Source organism: Chiloscyllium plagiosum, unplaced genomic scaffold, assembly GCF_037043375.1.
Source record: "Chiloscyllium plagiosum isolate Xiang-an unplaced genomic scaffold, Cpla_swu_hap1 HiC_scaffold_4, whole genome shotgun sequence".
Classification (NCBI taxonomy): domain Eukaryota; kingdom Metazoa; phylum Chordata; class Chondrichthyes; order Orectolobiformes; family Hemiscylliidae; genus Chiloscyllium; species Chiloscyllium plagiosum.
The window spans coordinates 85,920,836-85,946,568 of NW_028270142.1; the positions used below are offsets into that span (position 1 = coordinate 85,920,836).

The window sequence follows — 25,733 nt, forward strand, 5'->3', positions numbered from 1 at the left end:
GTTCAAACAAGTACTCCATCACATTTTAGATGTGAACCTTGTACATTCACTCATCGGATCATACCGAATCTCTGTTATGTTCTTATTGCCACTGTATTGACATGGCTGTATGTTTAAACTTCTGCTCAATGCTAAGCCCCAGAATATTGATGCAGATCCCAGTGAATGTAAAGATAGTTGGGAGTTGTCTTGATGGTGATAGTCATTTCCCTGCACAAAGTAGCATAAATGTTAGTTTCTGTGTGTTAGCTCAAGTCTGAATGTTTTCCAGGTACTGTTGTAGGCTGGCTTGAGCTGATCCATTATCAGAGTAGTTATGATTTGCACTTAACGTAAGATCATTAGTAAATAGCAAATTCACAACATTAAAATGGAAGAAAGTTTATTGCTAAAACAACAAAAGAAACAGCTTTTAATTACTTTCACAACATCATCCCTTGCCTGCAATAATTGGTGTCCAATAGCCATGATAATTTTCTTTTGTGTCCGAACAGACAGTAATTTTTTGATTGACCTCAATTATGCGTCAGCTCCTTTGTGCCATTGCCATTTGGATACTGACTTGATATTGTCGGCAGCTACTAATACCTGTACCTCTCCCCTAGATTTCAGTTCTTGCATTTAAGTCTAAATGGTGGTTATGTAGAGGTCAGGAAGTGGCTAATATTGTCAGAATCAAGCTCATCATTATTGATTAGACTGTTGGCAAATAAGTGATACTCAATGGAACAATGTTATGAATATTTCCGTGACATTATCTGATGATTAAGAGGAGATCAAATAGGATCAATCATTTGGCACTTTTGTTTGGCAAATCCTTTAGCCTTGTCTCATATACCCATCTTCTGGGTTTGTCCACAGTGATCTTAGTTACTTTATTGTCCCTATCAGTCTTGACCCAGAACTAAAGTTCTTTGGTCTGAACCTCTGGTTGTGGAACTGCTAAGGTCCTATGGCTTAGCAGAATCACCACTTCCTGTGCTTTAAACAATTCTATGAAACACAGAAACATAGAAGATAGGCGCAAGAGGAAGCCATTCAGCACTTCGAGCCTCCACTGCCTTTCATTACGATCATGGCTGATTGTCCAACTCCGCACAACTTTTGATCCCATTCTCCCCAAGTAGTAAATCTAGCCGTCTCTCGAATACATTCAATGCTTTGGCATCAACTACTTCCTGTGGTAATGAATTCCACAGGCTCACCACTCTGTGGATGAAGAAATGTCTCCTCATCTACGTCCTAAATGGTCCACTCCAAATCCTCAGACTTTGACCGCTGGGTCTGGGTACACCCACCATCAGGAACATCCTTCCCCCCCCATCTAGTCATGTTCGAATTTTATAAGTCTCTATAAGATCCCTGCTCATTCATCTTAACTCCAGTGAAAACAATCCTAACGTAGCAAATCTCTCATACATCGGTCCCACCATTCCCGGTTTTAGGTGTTAGCAATATTTGTGTTTCCTTTCTTTTAAGACCAATGCTCGAAGCAGCTGAGTTCAAGCAAAACAATGCTGAAAACTTCATTTCTAAACTAAAGGAGGACCTTGATGTAGCTATTAAAAGAAAGACACATTTGGAAGAGGAGCATTGGAAATTGATTAATGATCGAAAAGATAAACGTCAAGAAGTTAGGGTAAGTACAGAACACAAAATGATTACATTCTTCAGTTGTTCCATTTGGACTGACTTCCTTGAAATTAAAGACAATTTTTGGAATTTTGGGATTTATATTTTTTACCTATTCAAGTATTTCATTGACTGGTAACTTTAAAGTCCTGTAAGTCAAGAATCTCTGCAGGCTGTCATTTGAATTCAGAGTTGTACCCTGGAGGAAACAGAAATGTGTGACTCAATACCAAATATTATACTAAAGCAGTAATTTTTAAAATAATTACTAAACAATGGTAAATGATACAATAGAAAGAAGAAATTATTATTTTATTAGAAAGAAATATCATGAAGAAAGGCAGCAACAAGGAAGAAAGCAGAGGTGGATCTGGAAGGGAATCAACAGAAACAGGGAAAGAAACACCTGGTGTTGTAATTTTTAAACAGGGAAATAATAAACTGAGATCTAGCCCCAGGTCCCAGCCCTTACTGTCAAGTCAATATCAATAGAAAATGGGGTCTGCCAAATGCAACCTCAGAAGGGCACTGGCTTGCAAAAGAAAAATCAAACAGTGATACCAAGTGATGTCGCTGAGTGTAACTACTGTTAGGTACTGAATGGATTGCTAGTTTTGTAAAGAAAATATTTAAATTTTAAGTACTTATAATTAATTAGGACATAATAATAGAGGGAACTGAAAACTAGTCATCCCATTATTTATTTTACTCTTACCAGTAAGGTTTATTGCATTATTAAGGGTTAAGTACTTAAGTATAAAACTTTGAGATGTTAATTTAACAATTAATTAAGAACATAGTTAATTACTTAAGATAAAGTAAACATAGAAGGACAGATAATGTGTTGCAATTACAGAATGCAGGAGATCCTGGACACTGGTACCATCTCAGGCAAATACCATAGTAGTAAATATTGACAGCTGCAGGATCTTGGCTGAGAGTTTGACCGGAGGCGAAGCTACAGATACTGCCACTCAAATAGGGTAGAGGAAAGTCACCCAGATGCTTTATTGCTGCATAAGGCAGTAACAATTTAGTGTTGTCTAATTCAGTTAGTGGTCAGGGACAGGAGGGTGTGAATATAGGGAAGGCAGACAACAGAATGCAAAGAGCAGGAGCACAGGAAACTCCCACATTGAAGGTGCTTTCAGCTTGTTTGGATGAGAGGGAGGGTTGCTGATTCGATAAGCTAACTGACAATGGAACTATGATAGAAGAAGCCATTCAAATGGGCAAGGAAGTAAGTATTGGAAACAATACAGTGAGGGGATTTGGCACTGCATTCTGGAGTAAACAGCAAGAGTCCAGAGGGCTATGTCTCCAACCCATTGCCAGTATTAGGGTAATCTCTCATGGCTAGAGAGGAATATCTAGTGGGAGGGGCAGCATCTAGTCATGATCCCCCATCTAGTTGCCAATGATATAGGCAAACAAGGAAACACATTCTGCATATTCAGTATGTGGAGCTAGGCATCAAATACTGAAGCAAGACATTAGAGGTAATAATCATTGGATTATTGCATGAGCCACTGCAAGTTAGAATGGCAAAGTCAAATACAAATGAATATGTGGGACAAATAGGTTCTGGTTTTTTGGGTAGTGGCACCAGTATGGGGAAAAGATGGGGCTGTATCATTTGAATAGTCTACACCTGAACCATACTGCGAATGTGGAGACGATTACGTTAGCTGGGAAAATGCCTAAGGTAACTCACTTATTCAAAATGGTAAGAAACAGAAAGCAAGTAACTTATGGCCAGTTAGCTTAACATCTGTAACAGAAAGATTATTAAAGGGATTATATCAGGGCAGTTAGGAAAAGTCAAAATATTTAGACAGAATCAAAATGGTTTTGTGAAAGATACATCATGCTGAATGAACTTATTAGAGTTCTTTGACGAATTGATATTTGGTTTTATCGAAGTGGTCTCTCACAGAAAACTTGAACACTCAAATCTGCAGATTTTGCTTTAACAGTAAAATAGAGGTTTACTACAAAATGGAAGGATGATAAAATATTCAGGGGATCCCTGATTTACAAACATTAGACTTGCATATGCTTTAGAATGTGATCTCATATCACAAGGTCATTTTAAATAATCAAGAGTGTAGTGCTAGAAAAGCACAGCAGGTCAGGCAACATTCAAGGAACAGGAGAATCAACTTTTCAGCAAAAGTCCTTCATCAGGAATGAGACTTGTGAGTCGGTGCTGAGAGATAAATGGGAGGGGGTGGGGTTTGGGGAACGGTAGCTCAGAAAGCGATAGGGGGATGAAGGTGAGGAAGAAGGTGATATGTCGGGGGTGGGGGGGGGTTGAGTGATTGGCAGGTCCGGAGGGTGATGCTGAGTTAGAGGCTTGGGACTGGGATAATGTGAGGAGGAGGGGAAATGAAGAAGCTGTTGAAATCCACATTTATCCTGTGTGGCTGCAGAGTCACAAGGCGGAATATGAAGCCTTCCTCCTCCAGGCGTTGAGTGTTAATGGTTTAGTGGTGGAGGAGGCCCAGGACCTGCATGTCCTTGACAGATTGCGTGGGGGGAGTTGAAGTGTTCAGCCACGGGGCAGTGGGGTTGGTGGGTGCAGGTGTCCCAGAGCTGGTCTGTGAAGCACTGTCAACATATACAGGTGCACAATCCTTCAATCCTAAAAGCTCAGGACTAGCTGGTTTTCAAAATTTGGATTTTTCAAATTTCAGAATAAGTGACTCTTCAACGGTGAAATTTTAAGAAAATCTTACCGGACAGCAGACTCACAGTGAGTACTACGGGCCCTGAGGCCTGCCAATGCTGGGCCACACCCCTCCTAGCATCTGAGTGATATGCATCGAGTGGTTGGGGAGTTGGGTTAACTATTTGCAAGTTTCATTAAGTTGTACTGTTCATCTCCATCTCCTGACTCCATTCTATAGTTGTCCATGGCATGTCTAAGTTCATTTATTGTCCTGGCTTGTATTTCAGGGGTAATCAAATGGGAAACAATTTTATTTTGTGCGACAGGGAATTTAAGGAAACGTAATAGTTCAGACATAACAACAGCTTAAATGTGGTCAGTTTTGGCCAACATGCAAATTTCCTGGGGGAGTCTGATCAATTCCACTTATTAGTACTGATTAGATAATTGATTAATTACTTGACTTAAAGCACAATCGCACTTACTTTCTGGACATTGATTTACACCTAATATTTCTGTAAGAAATCAACACAGGTTTAATACAGATCTTTTAAAATCAAAAAGCAAAGCAAAAATAAAATGTAAAAGCGAAAAGTTACAATATGAATGATTGTGGACCAATCTCTAGTCCAGTATTGCAAAGAATAAATAGTCCAGGTTGTGAATATTAAAGTATTGAAGTGATGACATCATAGAATTAACCAATAACAAAATAATAGTGGTCCTTCTTTGTTTAAATTAATTAAATGTCTTTAAACAGTCAAATTACAATTTTGTATAGAAAAATAAACTTATGTACAAATTATATACTTAATTGTATAGGATGCATAATTTAAGTGTAATATTGCTGTCCTTTACTGAGAGGCAAACAATGTGCTCTTATGCACATTCCAGCTTTGACCATGAGGAGACTTTTGAGAAGCCCAGGTAATATTCCTTCCTTTTTTTTCAACCAATCTGGCCATAGAGCAAAAATATGCCTGTCCTGAAATCCTCCAACAATGTCAGTCTATACAGGCTACTTCTAAAGGCGATTGTCTACACCCAGCACTTACTTAATTGTGCAATACATTGAATATTTGAGATTCAGCAAATAGTATACATGGGATAAAAATGGGTTCTTATCATAATAAGTGAGGTCTTATGTAGTGTCCCCACCTCTGGACTAGAAGACTGATGAAGTCTCACCTATCATGGATGTGTGCCATGACATGTCTGAATAGACTGATTAAAAATATATATGTTTATGCAGGATCAAAATGCATCTGGCATTCTGTACAACCACATGTTCAGCAATGATATGCTAACATCAGACAATGAGAGCAATCCCCTCGTCAATCCTGTCAAAGTAATTTGTGTGGTAAATGCGTATTGTCAACTGAACACTAGATGGTCCCCTGACAGGAGTAAGCACTTTACTTTGTAGCAATTACATTTCATTAGTGTTGCATTTACATTTCTTTGATGGGAAATCTTCTAGACAGTCTGCAAATAAAAGTAGTTAGTACCAACAGTTTGAGTATTTATTCAGCAGTGTCACAACTGACCCTTTTTTAATCACAGTTAACATATACTTTTTATTGACAGTATAGCAATTATTTTGCTAACAGTTAGAATGCACAAGATTATATTTGAGCATGAATGTATAGAAATGAACAACAGCTATACTTAAGTTGCTGGGTTCCTGATTGTAGGCAAACTTTACAGCAAGAAAGTAAAGAGAAGGGCTTTTAAGTAAGTTGAAAAATCAGAATGAGAATCTACATAAGTCCCATCGTGAATTAAATTAGTTTGACAAAGCTCTAATGGATCTGACAGGGTCTCGTTACCCACAAAATGTTCTGAAGGATATTTAAATTAATCTTAGATCACTTTGCTTTACTAGCATGCTTCCAAACTTTCAATGAAATGTCCCTCTCACTTCTAAACTCTACCGAGTGCAGACCCAGAGTCCTCAACGCGCCTCATGTGACAAGCCCTTCATCTCTGGGATCATTCTTATAAATCTTCTCTGGATTCCCCTGGCATCTTAATCCTGATGATCTTTTGCATCATGCTTGGGAATTGAGTTTTGATCAGTCCCTGTCAACTTTATAGGGTCCAATGCAGTTGAGCTCTGTCATCTATAAAGAGAGTTTCCCCAGCTTAATGTCATTATCCGTTCTCCCTGAATGACTGCTCCCATTCCCCAACTCTTCAACATATATCACATCACCTCATTGTGTGCTTCAATTATGCAAAATCAGGATGGTACAACACTGTCCAGACTATACTGGAGGTCCTTCTCTCAGGTTGCTTCACAATATGGGACTGCACATTCAGAAGTCCTACTGTCTATTCGACAATGGTCCTGGTCGAATCACGTGTACTAACTAGGTGAAAGTGCCATACCGGTTGAGTGACCAAGGAATAGCAACCAAAAAGGAATATTTACTGTGCTCAGAACCTTTCCCATCCCAGATGCACTCCCATAAAGCTATCCCACTACATTCATTAGAGTCCATCATCATCCATGATTTATGTAGCAGCAATCTTTCCCATCCGCATGAGCCCCTTGACCATGCACATTGGCATCAGATATTTGCCAAACCCTCATAATCATCACAGCACCTCTGTGATACACCTGAAGGACTTTCATAAAACATAGACATGCATTGCAGGATACATTAGCAGCCAGCATTGAAAGGCTTTGGTGTTTCAGCTAGAGCTAAAGGCTCTCAGTACTGCATTGTACTACAGTATTGACATGCAGCATAGCACTGATGGAAATGTCCCTAATGATGAGATACTTTTGCCTTGCATTCACCTCCTTTTAAGTTAATGTTGCCAACTCTTGCATCTCTGAAATGACAATATTAATTTGGCTATCACCAATGATATGGTGTAATCCACCTTTGACCAACAATTGACACCAACATACATTTGTTCTGCATCAATTGCACATGTGTGAAGAAATATTGACATGAAATGTCATTGGAGTTTGCAAATGCATGCTTCATATATGTGCCTTTTTACTGTCCTAATATCCAATACACGTGGAGCCCATGTTTTTGCCCGTCTAAGTGAGACAGTGATTGCCTGCTGCCCCTACAGACCTCTCTCTTAATGATCAACAGACCACTCCTAGGGCTGTATTCACCTCAAATCTTTATGTTCAACAAGCAGTCCCCGGACATAACACATTAGATGTCTGATTACTGGATTTGCAGTTCCCTAACTGTTGAACCACAATTCCCCTGATTACTGCTTCTGATGGCCCCACAGGAATGACCATTCCTTGTTCCAGACTGCAGTTTGACAGATCATTTGACTGTGACCAATCCAGGTGACAACTGACTGTGGGCAAAACCCTGCACTGAGTGAGGACGTTGCTCATGACTGAGCATACTGGGACACCGTGACTGACAGATCCTTTCACAAAGATGGCTGAATTTAGGACAAGAGCTCACCCAGTTACAAACATTGACAATTGGTTGAATAAGCATGCAGTGTGCTTGCTGAACAAGCAGCTTGCACCTACTCTAAGTGTCAACCTGACATCTCAGTGTGCCATACATCCCACCACCTCAAATTCTTACTGACAAGCATGACAAGTAACTTGTATGTCTGCACAAAACAACACAAGCATACTGTAGTACAATACAGTACTAATAGCCTTTAGCTTTGTCTAAACACCAAATGCTACTGAATGCTAGTCACTGGTGTGCCCCACAATGCAAGTCTATGCTTCATAAATGGCCTTCAAGTGTATCGCAGAGTTGCTATGGTGATCTTGAGGGTTTGGCAAATGTCTGACACCAGCATATGTGGTCAAGGGGTGCTTATAGCTGATTCCCATGGACCGTGCTCTGAGTTGTCATTTGGTCCTAAGCAATATGGAGGTCCTTCAGAGCAAGCAGTGAGCTGAAATCACTAGCTACCCACTTTGATTTCCATGTTGAGATTCTCATTTGACACATTTGATTAGACAAGCTGAATATTAGTAAGTAGAGCTGTGACATTAATAAGGCATTTAACTTCCTGAATTAGCAACTTGCTACTGCCTGGTGAGAAACTCACCTTGCCACTCAGCAAAAGCATAAAAGATGCCACACGATGCACCTAGCTTTGAGATAGGTCTCTTCGGACCTCTTTCCTGAATCTGTCTGAAATCTCATTAATCTGTCCCTAATTGGATTCTGCCAGTTTTTTTCCTATCTGATCCTGAGAGTCCTCTACCTGGGGTGGATTATTCGGAAACCATTGTGAAAATACTGAAGACTTTAGTTATTTGTTGTTATATTACATCTATAATTTCTTATTTATTCCCCCCTTTCTTGATCCTTTTTTGAACCCTTATAACATATACATAGTTGAGTCATGATTGATTCAGAAGGCAACTTGCTTGATGTGTATGACAGTCCTTTATCCTTCCAAAAAACTCAACTAAGCTAGTGAAATCCATAAGGTAAGGACAGTGGAGTGTGGCTGTTAGTCACTGTTGAAATCTGAGGTCTTAGCCAATTCAACATTCTAACATAACAGCAGTCAAATTATTTTTTTTTTCTGTTGTGGAAAATTTCATAAAATTTCTGAATAAACAAAACCGTGGTAATTCTGTACGTTTCTTTACATTCACATTAATATTTCAGTCTTTAAAGGGTTAATTACATTCTTTTATAAAGTAAGAAGTGTTTTCTGTTTCTGAGCATAGACTTATCCATAGATACAAATAAGTGGTAAACAGGGTTGACTGTAGATTAAACTGTGGTTGAGGAATAAATATCTTTATTTGCATCAGTAGAAAATCTCTGTTGCCTTATGGCATTTAGCTGTGGTGAGTGCCCTCCACAAACCTGATAATGCCAGTGTCAGTGAGCCATGTGAGTTGTCTCCACAGGCTGTAAATTGGATCCCCTCAGTGACCAGTTAATGTTTTATATTTTCAATGCATGTTTTGCTTTTTCACAGCAACTACAATACTTAGTAACATAAAAATTTAAAATGTTTTTTTTAGCAATCATGTCATGTCAATTTTTTATAGTTAAAAAGGGTTTATTTAAATCAGGAAGCCTGCTAGTCTCAAACTCTGAATCTGAAAGATTACTAACAGCCACAGCTACTTGCTTGATGAGAGACTCACATTGCTTATCTAATGTGGAAACTCCATGTGGTATATAGTTTCATTAAACGGTGATCAAGAATACATTAGTTCAAAAGATGAAGAGGCAGTGAAGCTCAATCCACCAGATATCTCTGTGCAACAACTTTAAGTGGGTTATTGAAGTGCAAAAGATTTGAGACTGAGCAATTCTATAGTTAAAGCATGCTAACACCAGAGTCCTGTACTTACAAAGTATGTTACTCAGTTTTGATGTAAAAGGATATATAACAAATTTAACAAATACCACAGGAATCCTGGTACTGCATAATATGGATGCAGTTGTGTAATGGATAAAATAAAAAATCTTCTAAATACGGAATGGATTTTTAAGATAGTAATAATTTTTTTTTCAGTGGTAATGTTCAGTGAAAGTAGTATGATATGGTTTTAACTTCAAACACTTAAGAAATTATAAAATGAAACTGAAATGGAAATTGTCATTGCTACATTGTCAGGTGCTCATTTTAGAAAAATCTAATCAATATATAAATCAGATTTAAAAATCTGAGGATGCAAATACTTGTTGCATTAATTTTTGGTTCACTGCAAATGTTTGTTACCACCAATTTAATTCATTATTAGATTTTTAACTAGTGAAATGCAGTCCAAATAGCCGACAAGAACATTTTTAAAAATGTATCTATCTTTTAGTGAAAACCTTCTTCCTATTTGGACTGCATTTCACTAGTTAAAAATCTAATAATGAATTAAACCCATAATCCTGTCTCTAATATCAGTTAAGGTTGTAGGGGATCCTGACATAGTTTAAAAATTCTTTTGCACAGTGCTTATTATTTGGAGACCAAACCAGCCTTAGAGGCTGAAAATGAAGTTCGCTCATATTACCAGTTCAGGTTTCATTGAATGACATGTTGTTGGTGGCGTTCACACATGTACATTGGGCATCCGTGGGAAAGATGCAGATAAGGCAGATCATGATACTGATCAGCCATATCTTAGTCACGAAGAGCTGAACATACATTCATTGGCAGTAGAGACCAATATATCTCCCATCCTCACACCACTTCCCCGACCCCGTATTCCCAATCAGCACTCGCTTAAATAAAATGGCCATCATCTACTTTCAGGTTAGCTGTTGATTGCTTTATTCTGTCTATTGCTATTATTTGGTACTGTCTGGTGTTCCTCAGAATTGCTAAACACAGAGCATGCTAGCATATGCTAAGAACTTGATCCTGAACTTAAAGCTCCTGTACGCACGTGCTCCCAGACATGGGTGCAATTGTCAACATTCACTTTTGAATAATTATACTGACTATGAAAATGTGCAGAGGTGATGCATACCAAGACAAACTTGTGAAAAAGGAAAATGAGGGATAAGAAGAAAGTCACACATTGGTTCTCAAGGAGCAATCTATCTGACCAGAATAAGGAACAACTTGTGATATGGCTGAGCTTCAGTAAGATTGCATCCAGAGATACTTGCAGTATCCCACAGATTACCTTTCACTATTGTGCAAAGAGTCACGACACTCTCTATTCAAAGAGAGCTGAATACTACCATGCCAGACAGCAACAGATTGTCTGAGCACGCAGCTTTGCAAGTATTGCAGGGTTCCTCTCATTCATTGCATACACAGCGCTTTACAAGATATCCTGCAACCAAATGGAATGTGACTCCTTAACTTTCAGCTGTTAGTTGATCATACACAATATTTAGGGGATATGGTCATCAGTGGCTGGGCTAGTAATTATTGCCCATCACTAATTGCCCTTGAGCAGGTGCTGGTGAGCTGTCTTCTTGAATTGCTGCAGTACATTTAGAATAGGTGCACCTACATTGCTGTTGTAGAAGAAATTCTGGAATTTTGATCCAGTGATAGTTAATGATTAGTGATATATTTCTAATGCAGGATGATATGTGACTTGAAGGAAAACTTGTAGGTGGTTATTTCTCTCTGATAATCTACATCCCACAGTACATAAGAAAGTGGACTTAGAAATAATGTATGCATTGTACCTTCCAGTATTCTACAGATTCTGGAATAGTTCAGACAGATGGGAGGTTAACTAAGTAATCTGTCTATTTAAAAAGGGAAACAGAGAAAAACTGGAAACTATAGACCAGTCAGCCTGATGTTGGTAGTGGGAAAAATGCTAGAGTCCATTATAACAGACTTAATAGTTGAGCACTTGGTAAACAGTGGCAGGATTCTGGCAGTCAGCATGGATGCATAAAGGAAAATATGTTTAACAAATCCACTGGAATTCTTTAAAGATGTAACCCATGGAGTTGATGAGAGGAAGCAAGGGAATGTGTTTATTTGGACTTTCAGGAGTCTTTGACAAAGTTCCACTTAAGAGATAAGCGTGCAAAATTAAAACACGTGGGATTGAAATGTAGTGTATTGAGTTGGATAGTAAGCTGGTTGACAGACAAGAAACAGAGTAGGAATAAACAGATTTTTTAGGAATGGCAGGCAGTGACTAATGGAGTACCACAGGGATCAGTGGTAGGAGCCCAGCCATTTACAGTATACATTAATGATTGAGATGAAGAAACTAGTGGGCGGCACGGTGGCACAGTGGTTAGCACTGCTGCCTCACAGCACCAGAGACCCGGGTTCAATTCCCGCCTCAGGCGGCCGACTGCGTGGAGTTTGCACGTTCTCCCCGTGTCTGCGTGGGTTTCCTTCGGGTGCTCCAAAGATGTGCAGGTCAGGTGAATTGTCCATGCTAAATTGCCCGTAGTGTTAGGTAAGGGGCAGGGGTATGGGTGGGTTGCGCTTCGGCGGGTCGGTGTGGACTTGTTGGGCCGAAGGGCCTGTTTCCACACTGTAATCTAATCTAATCTAACTACATGTAAAATTGACAAATTTGCAGATGATACAAAGCTGGGTGGAAGTATGAGCTGTGAGGAAGATACAGACATGTTTAATGTGATGTGAGTGAGTGAATGGGCAAATGCATGCCAGAAGTGATATAATGTAAATAAATGTAACAAATGTTTACAAAGGGAGATAGAGAGAAAACTGGGAACTATAGACCAGTCAGCCTGATGTTGGTAGTGGGGATAAATGTGAGGTTATACACTTTAGGAACAATAATGGGAGGTAGATTATTATCTGAATAGTTATAAATTGAAAGGGGGAATGTGTATCGAGATTTGGCTGTCCTTTTACACCAGTCACTGAAGGTAAGCATGCAGGTGCCTCAGACATTTAAGAAGGTAGATGGCATATTGGCCTTCATAGGATGCCTTTCTACAAATATACAGGGCCTTTGTGAGACCACACCTGGATTTTGGTCTCTTTATCTGAAGGGCATCCTTGCTGTAGAGTTCTTAATAGCAAAGATTTATCAGACCGATTTTTAGAACTGACATATTAAGGAAAGTTGAATTTGTTAGGATATTTGCTGGAGTTCAGAAGAATTAGGGGGTATGTCATAGAAGGCTATAAAATTCTAACAGGACTAGACAAGGTGGTTGCAGGAAGAATGTAACAAAAAGTGTTGGAGACCAGAACCAGGAGCCAGAGTTTAAGGGTACACGCTAACCCATTTGTGACTGAGATGAGGAGAAATTTCTTTATCCAGAGAGTGGTGAGCCTGTAGAATTCACTAACACAAAGTGATTGAGGCCAAAACATTGTGTTTCAAGAAGGACATGGATATAGCACTTGGGATTAAAGAGATCAAAGGATTTGGGGAAATGTTGGAACAGGCATATTAAGTTCAATGATTGGCCATGATCATAATGAATGGAAGAGCAGGATTAGATTGCCTACTCCTCCTATTTTTTACATTTTTATATAGACTTAGGAAATTGCAGCAATATGTAATGTTAGTGGGACTTCCTGCTGTTACTGAGCATTGTGGAGGGAGTGGATATATGTGCATGTGGTGCTAAACAAATGGGCTGATATGTCCTGGATAGTGACAGGCTTTATGAGTGTTATTGGAGCTGCACTCATCCAGGCAAATGGGGAATGTTCCATCACAATCCTGACTTGTATCTTATAGACTGTGCACAGGCTTTGGCAGTCAGGAGATTGGCTAGTCACTGCAGGATTCTTCGTGGTCCTCTCTTGTACAGTCAGTATTTAAATAAACTCAGCTAATGTTTTGGAGAAAAAGATTTGAATCCAACCATGGCAGATGATGGAATGAGAATTCAATATGATATCAACAATTAAGAATTTACTGAAGACTGATAAAACAATTGTTAGAAAAGCCCATCTGTCTCACTAATGTTCTTCCTCTGGTCTGGCCTGCTCCAAACATACAGCAATGTGATTGACTCTCAACTACCCTCTGAAATGGCCAAGCAAACCACTCAGTTGTATCAATCGCTACAAAGTGTCAAAGAAATGAAATCAGACAGCCCACCTGGCATTGATCTAGACACTAGAAATGGCAAAAGCAGCCCTGTTGACTCTGCAAACATTACTAACATCTGGGAGCTGGTGCCAAAATGTGGAGATCTGTCTCACAGACTAGTCAAGCAAGAGCTGGGCATCGCCTTTGTCATAGAATCGTAAGTTACACACAATGTCCCAGGCACCCCATCACCATCTCTGGATATGTCCTGTTGTAAAGTGAAAGCTGGGTAAATGTACCCTGACTAACCTTGACCAGCTTGCAGTAACCCTTTATAACTCAGGTGTGTTACACAGAGAGATAGGCAGAGGACAAGAATCAGGGAAGGCTGAACACTTTATCAAGGAAAAATGATATTTATGAGCCTCTACTATTGTACTTTAATTAAACTCTATCAAACTCTATCAATCTCTTCACAATCTATTCAATAAACAGTCCTAAATCTCGACAGTCTCAATCTACACTAAGTATCTACTTCTCACACAAAAATCAGAGGATTCACTAAACCCTGTCATGGATCTGTACTGCTATATTTGAACAGTTTTTCTGAAAGGACTGGTAATACCCACTCAATAAGTGTAGGATTAGCTGGTTCTCCATCTTTGAGGGTTGACTGATGTTTCAGGATCTGCAGTCATCAATATAAGCTTCCTCTCTCATCTAGGCCAGGTACTGGCCTTTGGGTCGTCTCATTGAAATAGTCTTTCTGGAGACTCCATTGAAGAAAGTGCCGGGTTCCAGGTTGCCCCTTTTATTCCCCTCTTTGTGGCTTTCTTGAAGATTCTGCTGCCTGTCTCCAATGCTAGCATTGGAAGGGTGCAGGAAGATCCAGTGAGGTGACTACTTTCCATATTTGGAGATCGCAGATCATGGTTTTGAACCTTCAGCTATCAAGTGCCGTCTTTACATTACATTACATTACAGTGTGGAAACAGGCCCTTCGGCCCAACAAGTCCACACCGACCCGCCAAAGCGCAACCCACCCATACCCCTACATTTACCCCTTACCTAACACTACGGGCAATTTAGCATGGCCAATTCACCTGACCTGCACATCTTTGGACTGTGGGAGGAAACCGGAGCACCCGGAGGAAACCCACGCAGACATGGGGAGAACGTGCAAACTCCACACAGTCAGTCGCCTGAGGCGGGAATTGAACCCGCATCTCTGACGCTGTGAGGCAGCAGTGCTAACCATTGTGCCACCGTGCCGCCCCTAATGTTACACTATGCTTCTGGCCTCCTTTTGAGTTGGGTGTCACCAAGTCTGTGTAGTATTCTTCTAATAAAGTAGATTCTTTAGAGATAAAACAATGTGGTTGTTAGCACCTGGGCAGGCTATTCCAGGTCTGAGTGGTTTCGCAGGAAGTTGATTGTCCCAGACCTGGCTGCATGAGTACTATGTGTTCCAGCTCTGCAGTTTGCAAATTGCAGAGTCTAGCTAGGTTTAAACTTGGCTTCCACATTACGAGTTTGTATGCATGCTGTTGAAAAAAAAATCAGTATTTCTGAAATGATCCTGGAGGTCATAGGTCACTTGGCCACAATTCTGTCCCATAAGTAGGACAGACCCAGAAGAAGTGGCGGCACAGCAGTATACAGGCAGGTATGAGTTGCCTTGGAGTCCTTAACATTGACTCTGGATCTCATTAAATCTCATGGCATCAGTTTAAACATAGGGAAGGTAACTTCCTACAGATTACCATGTACCATCCTTCCTTGGCTGATACATCAGTACTCCTTACATTGGACAATACTTGGAGGAAATACTGAGGGTGGCAAGGATGCAAGATATATGCAGGGTGGGGAATCTTAATGTCCACCACCAAAAATCGGCTTGGTAACAGCACTACTGATCGATCTGGATCAGTCCTAAAGGGCATTGCTGCTAGACTGGGTCTGCAGCAGGTGGTGAGGAAATCAACAAGAAGGAAAGAAATATGTGATCTCATCCTTACCAAATTGCCTGTTGCATATGTATCTGTTATTGATACTATCAGTAAAAGGGACCACTGCAGAGTCCTTGTGGAGATGAGGGCTTGCCTTCACAATCAGAATTCCCTCCATCATGTTATGTGCTAAATGGGACAGACTTCAAACAGATCTAGCTCAAGACTGGCCATCCATGAGGAACTGTGAATCATCATCAGCAGCAGAATCATACTACAATATAATCTGCAGCCTCATGGCTTGGCATATCCACCAAACAGCCATTACCATCAAGCCAGGAGATCAACACTGGTTCAGTGAAAAGGGCATACCAGGAGCAGCAACAGGCATGCCAAAAAGTGAGGTGTCAATGTGTGAAGCTACCAAACAGGACTGCTTGAGTGCCAAATAGCATAAGCAGCAAATGATAGACAGAGCTAAGTGATCACACAGCCAATGACCAGACCTAAGCTCTGCAGTCCTGCTACACCCAGTTGTGAATAGTGGTGGACACGAAACAATTCACTGGAGGAGAAGGCTCCATATATATCCCTGTCCTCCATGATGGAAGAGCCTCGGACTTAAGTGGAAAAGATAATTGTTGTATTTGCAACAACCTTCAGCCAGAAGTGCTGGGTAGATCATCCATTTTGGCCTTTTCCATTTGAACAGATGCCAGTCTTCAGCCAATTTGATTCACTCCACATGATATTAAGAAAAGGTTGAAGGCACAGGATGTGCAAAGGTTATGGGCCCTGACAACATGCCAGCAATAGTCCTGAAGATGTGCTCTAAAGCTGGCTGCACCCCTAGCCAAGCTGTCCCAGTACAGCTACAACACTGGCATCCACCCAACAATGTGGAATATTGTCCAGATATGTCCTGTACATAAAAAGCAGAAAAAATCCAATCCGGCCAATACCATCCCATTTTCTGTCAATTGTCAATAAAATATGTAAGGTGTCATTAAGTGCTATTAAGCAACACCTGCTTGGCAATAACCTGCTCACAGTTCAAGATCTACCAGGACCACTCAGCTCCTAGCCTCATTAAAGCCTTGGTTCAAACACCGACACAAGAGCTGAATTCCAGAGGGGAGGTGAAAGTGACAGACATTGACATCAAGGCTGCATTTGACTAAATGTAGTATCAACGAGCCCTACAAAACTGGAATAAATGGGAATCAGGGAGCAGACTTTCCACTGGTTGGAGTCATAGCTTGCACATAGGAAGTTGGTTGTGGTTGTCAGAGGTCAGTCATCTCAGCTCCAGGGCAGCTTTATAGGAGTCCCTTGAGTTAGTGTCCTAGGCGCAACCATCTTCAGCTGCTTCATCAATGACCTTCTCTCCTTCATAAGGTCAGAAGTGGGGATGTTCGCTGATGATTGCAAAATGTTCAGCACCATTTGCGATTCCTCATTTACTAAAGCAGTCCATATTCAAATGCAGCAAGAATTGGACAATATCCAGTCTTGGGCTGACAAGTGGCAAGTAATATTTGTGCTACACAAATGCCAGGCAATGACCATCTCCAATAACAGGTGATCTAATGACTGTCAGTTGACATTTAGTAGCAAAACTATCACTGAAATCCCCCACTATCAGCATTCTGATAATTACCATTGAGCAAAGCCTCAGCTGAATTAGCCACACATGTTCAGGGCTACAACAGCAGGTCAGCAAAGAAGAATACTGCAGGGAACAGCTCACCTCCTGACTCACCAAAGCTTGTTCAATGCACAAGTCAGAAGTGTGATGGAATTCTTTCCACTTGCCTCGATGAGTGCAGCTCTAACAACACTCAACAAGCTTGACATCATCTGGACAAAGCAGCCCACTTAATTGACACCGCATTCACAAGCATCGACTCTCTCTTCCACCGCCAATGCTCATTAGCAACAATGTGTATGATCTACAAGATGTATTGTAGAAAGATCCTTAGAGCACCTTTCAAACCCATGACCACTTCCATTTCAAAGAACAAGACAGTAGGTAAGTGTGTCTACCTGCAGTTTCTCCTCCAAGTCACTTGCCATCCAAGTGAAGAGTGGTTGAGGTCTCTGGGTCTGTACTTGATGGAGTTTAGATTGATAAGAAGGGATCTAATTGAAACTTACAGAATATTGAGAGGCCTGGATAGAGTGGACATGGAGAAGATGTTTAGTCTGAGGCATAGCCTTAGACTAAAAGGACAACCCTTTAGAACTGAGATGAAGAGAAATTTCGTCAGCAAGAGAAGGGTGAATCTGTGGACACAGAAAGCTATAGATGCAAAGTCATTGAGTGTCTTTGAAACAGAAAGATGGTTCTTGATGAATAGATGGATCAGTGGGTAATGATTGAAGCAGGAAAATGGGGTTCAGAAGCATATCAGTATTGATCATATAGTGGAGCTGACTTGATGTGATGAATTGCCTAATTCTTCTCCTATATTTTAAGGTCTTATTTGGAAATATATAGCCACTCCTTCACTGTTGCTCTGTTAAAGTCCAGGAATTCTCTTCCTGGGGACATTTTGGGTCTATCTACAGCAAATGGACTGCAGTGGTTTAAGAATGCAGTTCACCACCATCTACTCAAGGGGAGCTAGTGATGGGCAAAAATTGCTGGCCTACCATGGACCACAAGTGAACAAAACAAAAAATGGCTGGTCCAGTTCAGGCTCTGAACAATGGTAACCCCCAATTGTAACTACTACAGCCAATCAAATATAGAATATCTATGTTGTACGTACTATCTCCTGACACAAAAGTTTGTTGAATCATAGAATCCCTACAGTGTGAAATCAGGCCTGTCCCACTATTCAATAAGGACATGATGGAATACATTGATGCCTTTTACTCACCCCATCCTCATAATCCCGTACACCACTGATAATCAGATATCTATCAACCTATCTACCTTAAACACACGTGATAGTCTGCCCATTCATTTGTTTTTGATTGTGTAGCTATTAAATGCTCCTGTGCAACTTTCCATTCTCTTGTGAGTCTCTCTAGAAACATGGACATTTCATCCAACCTTGAGGGTTCATCTTATGTCTTAAGAACTTGTCCATAATCAATTTTAATGGACCTATTATTTCATGGCCATAGATTAATTTGAATGGACTCAGGCCAAAGTCTGTACGAACTCTGTTATATTGTTACATTTCTTGTAAAGAAACAAGACTGATTGGTAAATTTAATTTGCATCCTGGGTGTCATGTTTCACTGCTGCACTGCAGTCGTGTACCAAATGAGAACGTATGAAACTACTAGCCACACATTAAGTTAAAATATATAGTCTCCAGCATTTTGAACCGAAAGTGTGATTATTTCTTTTCGTGTGAGAAAGCATAACATGGTGGCAATGGGTGTGGTTGAGTAAAATACCCAATATTTTCTGCAGATGTAATGTTTTTTTTTAATTTACTCATGGGAAATAAGCATTGCTGACTGGTCAGCATTTATTGCCCATTCTGAATGGCCCTTGAGAAGGTGGTAATGAGCTGCCTTTTTGTACCACTGCACTCCACATGCTCTAGGTTGACCTGCAATGCCCAATAGGAAGAAATTCCAGGATTTTGACCCAGCTACAGTGAAAGAAAATATATCTCCAAGTCAGGATAGTGAATGGCTTGGAGGGAAGCTTCCAGGTGGTGGTATTTCCACTAATCTGCTGTCCTTCCCCTTCTAGATGGAAGTGATCATGGGTTTAGAAGGTGCTATCTAAGGATCTTTAGCTGAATTAGATTGAACATTTAACTCCAGTTAATGCCAGAGAAAGAAAACAAATTCAGCAAACTGTGCAAAAATGAAATGGCCACTGTAGCAATGAATGCACAGCTTCTGTACATGATGAATTGGGAGACTGATGACTTCATAGAGATACATGAGAAGTTTAAACAGAAGTGTGGACAGACTTTCAGTAGCTTTAGTGTAACTGAACCATGGTGAAGTGGAAAGGGTCAGCTGCTACATCCTTTTTGTGGCAGAAGAGCTAATTAAATTTGTTTAACAAGTGAAAGTGACAGCAAAAGATCCAGATGAAATTCTTGAAAAACATAGCATATGTCTGCACTAAAAGTCAAATCATTGCATCTACCAATATTAATTCTAAGGCCTGATGATAATTTCCTAACAAGATTGAAAATGCATCAAAAAATGTACATTCAGGGACACAGAGAAGCAAAGAGTTAAAGATCAGGAAAGTTATGCTAGATCTATCGAAAATGCTGATTAGGCTAGGGCTACAGTACTGTGTGCATGTCTGGAATCCACATTAGAGGAGGGATATGATAGCGCTAGAGAGGATGCAGAGAAGATTTACCAGGATGTTGCTTTGGCTGGAGATTTTCAATTATGAAGAGACTTTGGACAGACTGGGATTCTTTTTTCCTTAGACTGGAGGGGGACATGATTAAGGAAGGAGTAACAGGAATGCAGAGTACTGGATTAATGGTAAGATTCTTGGTAATGTAGATGAATAGAGAGATCTCCGTGTCCACGTACAAAGGTCCCTGAAAGTTGCCACTCAGGTTGATAGGGTTGATAGGAAGGAATACTGTGTGTTAGCTTTTGTTAATAAAGGGAGTGAGTGTCAGAGCCATGAGAACACGCTGCACCTGTACAAAACTTTGGTGAGGCTATACTTGTAGTATTCTGGTCACCGCATTATAGAAAGGATGTGGAAGCTTTAGAAAGGGTTCAGAGGAGATTTACCAGGATATTGCCTGGTATGGAGGGAAGGTCTTTTGAGGAAAGGCTGAGGGACTTAAAGCTGTTTTCATTAGAGAGAAGAAGGTTGAGAGGTGACTTATTTGAGACATAAGTTCGATAGGGTGGACAGTGAGAGCCTTTTTCCTCGAATGGTGATGGCTAGCACAAGGGAAATAGCTTTAAATTGAGGGGTGATTGATTAAGGACAGATGTCAGAGGTAGTTTCTTTACTCAGAGAGTAGTAGGTGTGTCCAAGGGTCTGCCTGCAACAGTAGGCGTCAAATTTAAGGGCATTTAAATGGTCATTGGATAGATATATGGATGAAAGTGGAATAATGTAGATTAGATTGCCTTCAGATTAGTTTCACAGGTCGGTGCAACATCGAGGGCCGAAGGGCCTGTACTACGCTGTAATGTTCTATGTAAACCCAGTATATTCATTTGGGGTATATATCAGCAAGTAGTCAGAAACTTAATCCTTTGTCCCAATCTGTGGTTATTCATAACAACAGTCTTTAATTGTGGTTTTGAGAGTCTAATAGTATCTTTCCAAAACTCCCTGTATTTGCAGGTGATATGCATTTGACTGCATTTGTTTTATTCCCAAATTGCTTCTGATGTCCCAAAATCCTTTAGACATACACTTAGAATGTTGATCAGATTGTATTTCAATGGTAGGCCATGTGGAGCAAAAAACTAATTTTTTCACTACTATTTTAACTATAATTTTCTTGGAAATAAGGTTGTCAAAGCCATAATTGTAAGGATATACTGGGTCCTGCTTTTGTTTTTGGTGTTGGTCCTACATGATCACTAACACTCAATGAAATGGTTTGTCAAAAACTGGTTTGGATATAAAGATACCGGTTAGATTGTGGGTTGAGATTTCCTACAATCTGATGTATATGACATGTTTTACTACACCCAAATAAAGCCTTGGCCAGGTAAAATTTTGGGGCAGCACCGTAGCTCAGTGGTTAGAACTGCTGCTTCACAGTGCCAGGGACCCAGGTTCGATTCCAGCCTCGGGTGACTTTCTGTGTTGAGTTTGCACATTCTCCCCATTGAATGATACTTTCTTCTGGGTGCTCTGGTTTCCTCCCACAGTCCAAAGATGTGTAGTTTAGGTGGATTGGCCATGCTAAATTGTCCATAGTTTTGGGGGACACATAGGTTACGTACAGTAGTCAGGGGTAAATGTAGAGCAATGGATGGGATACTCTTCGGAAGGTTGGTGTGGGTTTGTTGGGCTTAATGGCCTGTTTCCACACTGTAAGGATTCTATGAAAATGCCTTTTTATTGGCACTTGAGATTTCCATATTCCCAGATGTCCTGCCACAGAAATTTCATGTACATACAATACCTCGTTGTAATGTTGGGGCAGTACCACTTTTAATGAGACCATCCATTCCTTGTCTGCAAGAGTGTCTCCACTTCTCATTAGAGTTCTATATTTGATATAAAGCACTCCAGAACCCTTCACTGTCAGCTTCAGTGTGAACAGTCTGTGCTAACTTACTAACTACTTTTGAGCCTCAGTTAATAAAGATATATAAAATATCTCCTTTGATTTTCCCCATCTTTAAATAAAGTTTTGTCTAGTCTAACATCTAATGTGGCATTACTTTAACCTCTGGTGATGAACTTTGTTAACTAACACTCTGATGACCATTTATGATGCACAAATTCCCAAACCTTGATCTTGTAATTTTTCTCTCCTTTTAGTCCATTCGGACTTTGGTGATCATGGGTAAAGCTATATTAGTCCAGGAAAATAATTATTCAGGAATATATCAATTCTGTCCATGGGTAATTTCTTGACAACTCCTGCTAACACTGCTCTGCATAACAAGTCACACTCTAATTTTGCTTTGTACAATGGAACTGGGATAAACTGTCCATTAATCTAACATTAGCTTTTATTTCATTCTCTGGTGGAAAATCTATATCCTTCTCCAGCAAAATAATTTGTGTAGCTTCACTTAATGTAGTTCTGGGCTTAGTTCTTCAGCATTTGAAGAAAAGGGAGTTATTTTTCTTTTTGACAAAGAAACTTTGTAACTCTCATCTACCTATTCACCTCTACTGCATCCAGTGTTTATGTCTTGGTTGCTGCTAGGGCTACAGTTTGATCTGAAGTATTTTTCTTAGAAATACCTTTTGAAATCATTCTTATGCACCTAATAAATTCCACGGACCCCTTTGCAACTTCCAGCATTCAGAACAATGCTGTTCAACTCCATTACAATGGAAACACTTAGACTTTTGCCGTTTACCTCAGCACCTTCCTTTCTGATCTGTGGTAATGATCTTGGGGCATTCCTCGCTGTGCCTACTTTACTCTAACTTTAAGTCTCTCAACTTTCTATCCTTCTCAGTATCCTTATCATACTGCTCAACATATAACCTGTGCTTGTTTGCCTCTCTCTCACATTGTTTAACATTGATTATTCTGTAGCCCTTGGGTTACCCTTTGGGTAATCTCTTGAAAACTTCACAACAAGCCTTGCCCTTGATCCAAGCCAGTATTGAATGCAACTATTATTTAACTCCATTTCCATTTGCCTTTTCACCGATTCACATTTCTCATTGCTCATTTTGTTTTCCTTCTTCATGACAAATCTTTGGCCACAGGTGTTGATGTATCCTCACAGCTCCCATTCCAGCAACACTGGACAACCTTTTAGACTGTGCACCTCTGTTTTTTCATGTGACAGTTGTTGCACTATTGCCTCAGACAGAAGAATGTGAGTGAGTATCACACCAGGAATTTGAGCAAAAAAGCAGAGATTGACACTTAAGTAGTGTGGGTGTTGTGCTACTTTGAGAGAGATGCTGTCTTTTAGTTGGATGTTTACAAACCTATGACACTATTTGAGGAAAAGCAGGAATATCTTTCACAGTGTCATGACCAATGATTTAATTCTCAATCAACATTACTAAAACAGATTATGACTAATGATGAATTCTCAATCAACATTACTAAAACAGATTATCTGGATATTATTGTATTGTTGTTTTGGCACATCAATATGCACTATTGGTTGCTATGTTTCCTACATTACAACAAAAATTAAGCTTCACAAATGCTTCTCTGCCATTGGCACCACCACACCAGCAAGATACTACAAACAGATACATCTTCCAGTATCAGCATTCTGCAAGGGCCATTCCCTCTGTGACAACCTGATCCACTTTTTTTCTATTCATGGGAAGTGGGCATCACTGGCTGAGGTATAATTTATTGTCCATTTCTCCTTGGCCTTGAGAAGAAGATGGTAAGTTGCTTTCTTGAATCGCTGTAATCTGTTTGGTAAAGGTAGATTCATAATGCTATTAGGAAGAGAGTTCCGTGATTTTGGACTTGCAACATTGAAAGAACTCCATGGAGAAATACAGATTCTTCAGTCAGTCGAGGTGCAGTACTTAGTAAACAACAGGCCGTTTCCTTGCCATGTTTGACCTGATGCCATGAGACTTCATTAGCTCCATGAGAGCTAATGTTGAGAACTCCCATGGCAACCATCTCCCGACTGTATACCATTGTGCTGCCACCTCTACTGGGTCTGATTACTGTTGGATGGTATTCATGTTTTCTGGGATATTGTGTGCAATGTATAATTCCATGAGTATGACTGTGTCAGGCTGTTACTTGACTAGTCTGGAGGATATCTTTCCCAATATTGGCACCATTCCTAGATGTTAGTAAGAAGGACTTTGCAAGATTGACAGGTCTGAGTTTGCAGTTGTCATTTTCTGTACCTTAGTCAATGCCAGGTGGTCCATCTGATTTCATTGTTTATTTGATAGTTGATACAACTGAGTGAGTTGCAAAGTCAATTCCAGGCCATAAGACCATAAGATATAGATTAGATTCCCTATAGTGTGGAAACAGGCCCTTTGGCCCAACAAGTCCACACCGACCCTCCGAAGAGTACCCCACCCAGACCTATTTCCCTCTGACTAATGCACCTAACACTATGGGCAATTTAGCATGGCCAATCCACCTGACCTGCACATCTTTTAGACTGTGGGAGGAAACCGGAGCACCCGGAGGAAACCCATGCAGACACAGGGAGAATGTGCAAACTCCACACAGACAGTCACCCGAGGCTGAAATCAAACCTGGGACCCTGGTGCTGTGAGACAGCAGTGCTAACCACTGAGTCACCATGCCGCCCCAAGGAGAAGAATGAGTCCATTCAGCCCTTTGAGTCTGCTCTGCCATTCGATCATGGCTGATAGTTTTCCCAACCTGTTCTTCTGCCAGGTTCCCATAACCCATGATCCCCTTACAAATCAAGAACCTATGTATCTCTATTTTAAGTACACACAATGATTTGGCCTCCTCAGCTCTCTGAGGCAATGAGTTGCACAGATTAACTACCCCTGCCTAAAGAAATTCCTCCTCGTCCTTTAAATCTAAGTCTGTGCCCTCAGATACTAGTCTCTCATACTAATGGAAACATCCACTTCATCCATGGCTTTGAGTACAGACACAGTGTTCTCAACTGCTGCTCCATAAGCCCTTCATCCTTAGAGTAATTTTTGTAAACCTCCCCTGGACTCCCTCCAATGCCAGCACATCTTCCTTTAGATACAGAGTCCAAAGCTGCTCACAGTATACCAAATGCAGTCTGACCAGAGCCTTATATAGCCTCACCTACAGACTGTCAGTCTAAAGTCACATTTAGGCCAGATTAGGTAAGGATGACAGTTTTTCATTTGCAAAAGGACAATAGTGAGCCAGATGGGTTTTTATTACAAGTTTCAATCATTCGACTCCTAATTAAATATTCTTTAATTCAAATGACCCCATCTGCTGTGATGGGAGTCGAATTCAGGTCCGCAAAGCATTGCCTGGGTCTCTGGATTACTAATCCAGAGACAATATCATTATACCGTTGCCTTCTCCTCTTGTCATTATTAATACCTCCTCACCCTTCCCCATGTCACCCTCCCATGCAGTAGTGGAGGATATAACACTTGCATTGAGTATAGGAGTTGGGAGGTCATGTTGCAGCTGCACAGAACCATTGGTTAGGCCACTTTTGGAATATTGAGTGCAATTCTGGTCTCCTTCGTATCGGAAGGATATTGTGAAACTTGAAAGGGTTCAGAAAAGATTTACAAGGATGTTGCCAGGGTTGGAGGATTTGAGCAACAGGGAGAGGCTAAATAGGCTGGGGCTGTTTTCCCTGGAGCGTCAGAGGTTGAGGGGTGACCTTGTAGAGGTTTACAAAATCCTGAGGGGCATGGATAGGATAAATACACAAGGTCTTTTCCCTGGGGTGGGGGAGTCCAGAACTAGAAGAC

At 40.5% G+C, this 25,733-nt stretch overlaps 1 protein-coding gene across 4 annotated transcripts in view; it reads left to right on the plus strand.

Moving 5' to 3' along the window:
* ccdc178 (coiled-coil domain containing 178) overlaps positions 1-25,733 on the plus strand; it is a 399,216-nt gene that overhangs the window by 155,621 nt on the left and 217,862 nt on the right. For all 4 annotated transcript variants that reach the window (XM_043688275.2, XM_043688277.2, XM_087986447.1 and 1 more), the window contains one exon: positions 1,480-1,639. In XM_043688275.2, the coding sequence (XP_043544210.2) occupies positions 1,480-1,639 (160 nt within the window). The remainder of the gene's footprint in view (positions 1-1,479; positions 1,640-25,733) is intronic.